This window comes from Echinops telfairi, unplaced genomic scaffold (genome assembly GCF_000313985.2).
Source record: "Echinops telfairi isolate 266 unplaced genomic scaffold, ASM31398v2 ScPeMD7_29;HRSCAF=101, whole genome shotgun sequence".
In the NCBI taxonomy this organism is placed as follows: Eukaryota; Metazoa; Chordata; class Mammalia; order Afrosoricida; family Tenrecidae; genus Echinops; species Echinops telfairi.
The window spans coordinates 1,281,932-1,284,277 of record NW_022103926.1 but is presented as its reverse complement, the minus strand read 5'-3'; the positions used below and the strand labels follow the sequence as shown (position 1 = coordinate 1,284,277).

Sequence of the window (2,346 nt, the reverse complement as noted above, 5' to 3'; positions counted from 1 at the left end):
GACCGGCCGTATGGTCTCCATGTGTTGGACCCAACAACACAGGCTCAGGGTGAGGGTCAGATGAGTCCAGTAATGTCTGTGACAATTTTTAGTATGTACCCCCGCAAAAGGTGACTGGTGGATTCTATTAATAGAAATAACCATTGGCTTACTTTATCTCAAAACTCACTGCCATCGAGTCAATTCTGACTCATGGTGAGTCTACAGGACAAGGTAGGCCTATCCCTGTGGGTTCCTGTAACTCTTTACAGGAGTAGAAAGCCCCATCTGTCTCCCGAGGAGCAGCTGGTGGCTTTGAACTGCTGACCTCGTGGTTTGCAGTCAAATGTGTAACCACTACTGCTTTAACAGAAACACCGCAAGGGTGCCTTTAACAAATGGAAATGTGCTCTCTGACTTCCAGGAGGCTGCACATCCAGGTTCAGGGCTGACTCCAGGGGAGGCTTTCTTCCTTATTGGTTCACAGATATAAGAAAGGTCCCCATCTCCTGCCAGCATCTGTGGACCCAGCATATCCTGGAGAGCTCCATGTGTCTTAACATCAGTCTCCTGAGTCTAGGAGGTTCTCAGCTCTGGTACCCTGTATCCAAGGGACACACTCACTCCTAGCTTTTTTTTTTTTTTTTTTTGGTAGTAGTAGATTGTTTTGATCTCTGCTCAGTCCTCTCTCCTTGTAGCGCTTGTGGTAGAGTGGCTTCCTCACTGGGCAGCTAACCACAAGGTCTACAGTTCAAAATCACCATCTGCTCTCCCCCAATCTTCTTCTACCTTTCACATCAGAGCACATCCTGGTGGATCGCTGTCACCACATTGCATCATTCCATAACTGCCAAGCCACTGAGAACCTTGGCCCAGCCAAATGGTCACCTACTTGCCAGGGAGCTGGTGACAGGACGGGCAAAACGGAACCCATGACAATAATCTAGTGAGGTGATTAGACCCCAACTACCAAGTGCGAGCGACAACAACAAATCAGACTGGTCCCCTCAAGTTGGTGCTGACTCATAGCAACCCCACCTAGGTCTGAGCAGAAGAGGAGTGGCTACTTTTTGGCATTAGATCACCAGGCTCATCTTCTGAAGCACCTCTGTGTGGGTTAGTAGACCCGTGCGTAGTGAGGGCTTGGCCAAAGGCCCGGAGGAAGGGTGCATGGACTGAGTGGTCCCCAGACCTGGGGTGGGTGTGAGACCATGACATTTGATGCTTGTGTTTGCGAAGGGGTGAAGGGGCAGCTGGGATTGCCCCGACCTCAAGTTGGCCTGTGGTTTCTCTGAAGATGGCTGCAGGAGGACCACGGCTCAGCCGTGAAGACCTCAGCAGCAGCTGCAGTGAGCCCACAGCCCGACGGGAAGGGGAAGGGGGCCCCACCTGCAGGGACAGCCCCGCTACTGAGCCCACCCCAGCCCCCGGATCTGGGTCCATGACCCAAAGTGGGTGACCTTCTTCCTGGGCACTACAGGGTAAGGACTGGGGTGGTGTGGCTGGGTGCCAAGTGCTCCCTTTCTCCCTCCTCCCCATTGCTCCTCCCCTGCCCTCCCCCTCCTTCTTTTAATCCCCCTCTTCCTCCTTTGCCGCTCCTCCTCCTCTTCCCTTCTCCTGCCCTCACCTTTCCTGCCCCCTCCATCTCTCCATCCTCCTTCTCTACCTCTCCCTCCTCTCCATTTCCTCCCAGTCCTCCTCCTTGTTGTCTTCTCCTCCCCCTCCTCCTCTTCCCGTTCTTCCGCTACCCCTCCCTTCCTGCCCCCACCGTTCTTCCTCCTCCTTCCTCCTCCTCCCTTCACTTCCACCCCAGCCTTCAATTCCTCTCCTCTACCAGTCCTCCTCTTCCTCACCTCTCTCTTTCCTCCTGTGGCTCCTCCCTGGCTCCCTCCCCTGATCCTCCTTCCCAACCAGACACATGGCTGCATCTGAGGGGGTCCAAGGACACACCAGGGCCTCGGGCACACTGGGACCCAGGGAGGCCACTGAATAAACACTACCACCGAGACGTACTCCACATGCCTCAGGACACTCGGGCCAGACCTGGGCCAAGCCGTAGACAGAGCAGATGGGTCCAATGAAGATGGGGTGACAAAGCCTGAGGGGTGGTCTCAGACTCCCCTGAGAGTTGCTGTCTGGGGTCACGGCTGGAAGGACTCCTGAAGAACTGGGGCCCCTGTCCTTTGGGGGTTGCGTTGGCTTGGGGTCAACCTCCATTGCATGGACCTAGATCCTTTCAAAGTCAGTGGTCATTTGGTCCATGCAGGACCACTGTTGTTTATGGAGGCGCCTGAGGGAGACCAATTGTCACCACGCTCAGCTGCAGACCCAAAGATCAGGGGTTCTGTTCTGCCTGGAGGCACCTCG

The 2,346-nt window shown here is 54.9% G+C and overlaps 1 protein-coding gene across 1 annotated transcript in view; it reads left to right on the top strand.

Annotated features, from left to right (window-relative positions):
- The window catches only part of CRYBB1 (crystallin beta B1), a 14,615-nt gene that overhangs the window by 3,077 nt on the left and 9,192 nt on the right, over positions 1 to 2,346 (top strand). Inside the window, 1 exon segment of the mRNA XM_030885442.1 lies at positions 1,277 to 1,460. Within this exon segment, the coding sequence (XP_030741302.1) occupies positions 1,277 to 1,460 (184 nt within the window).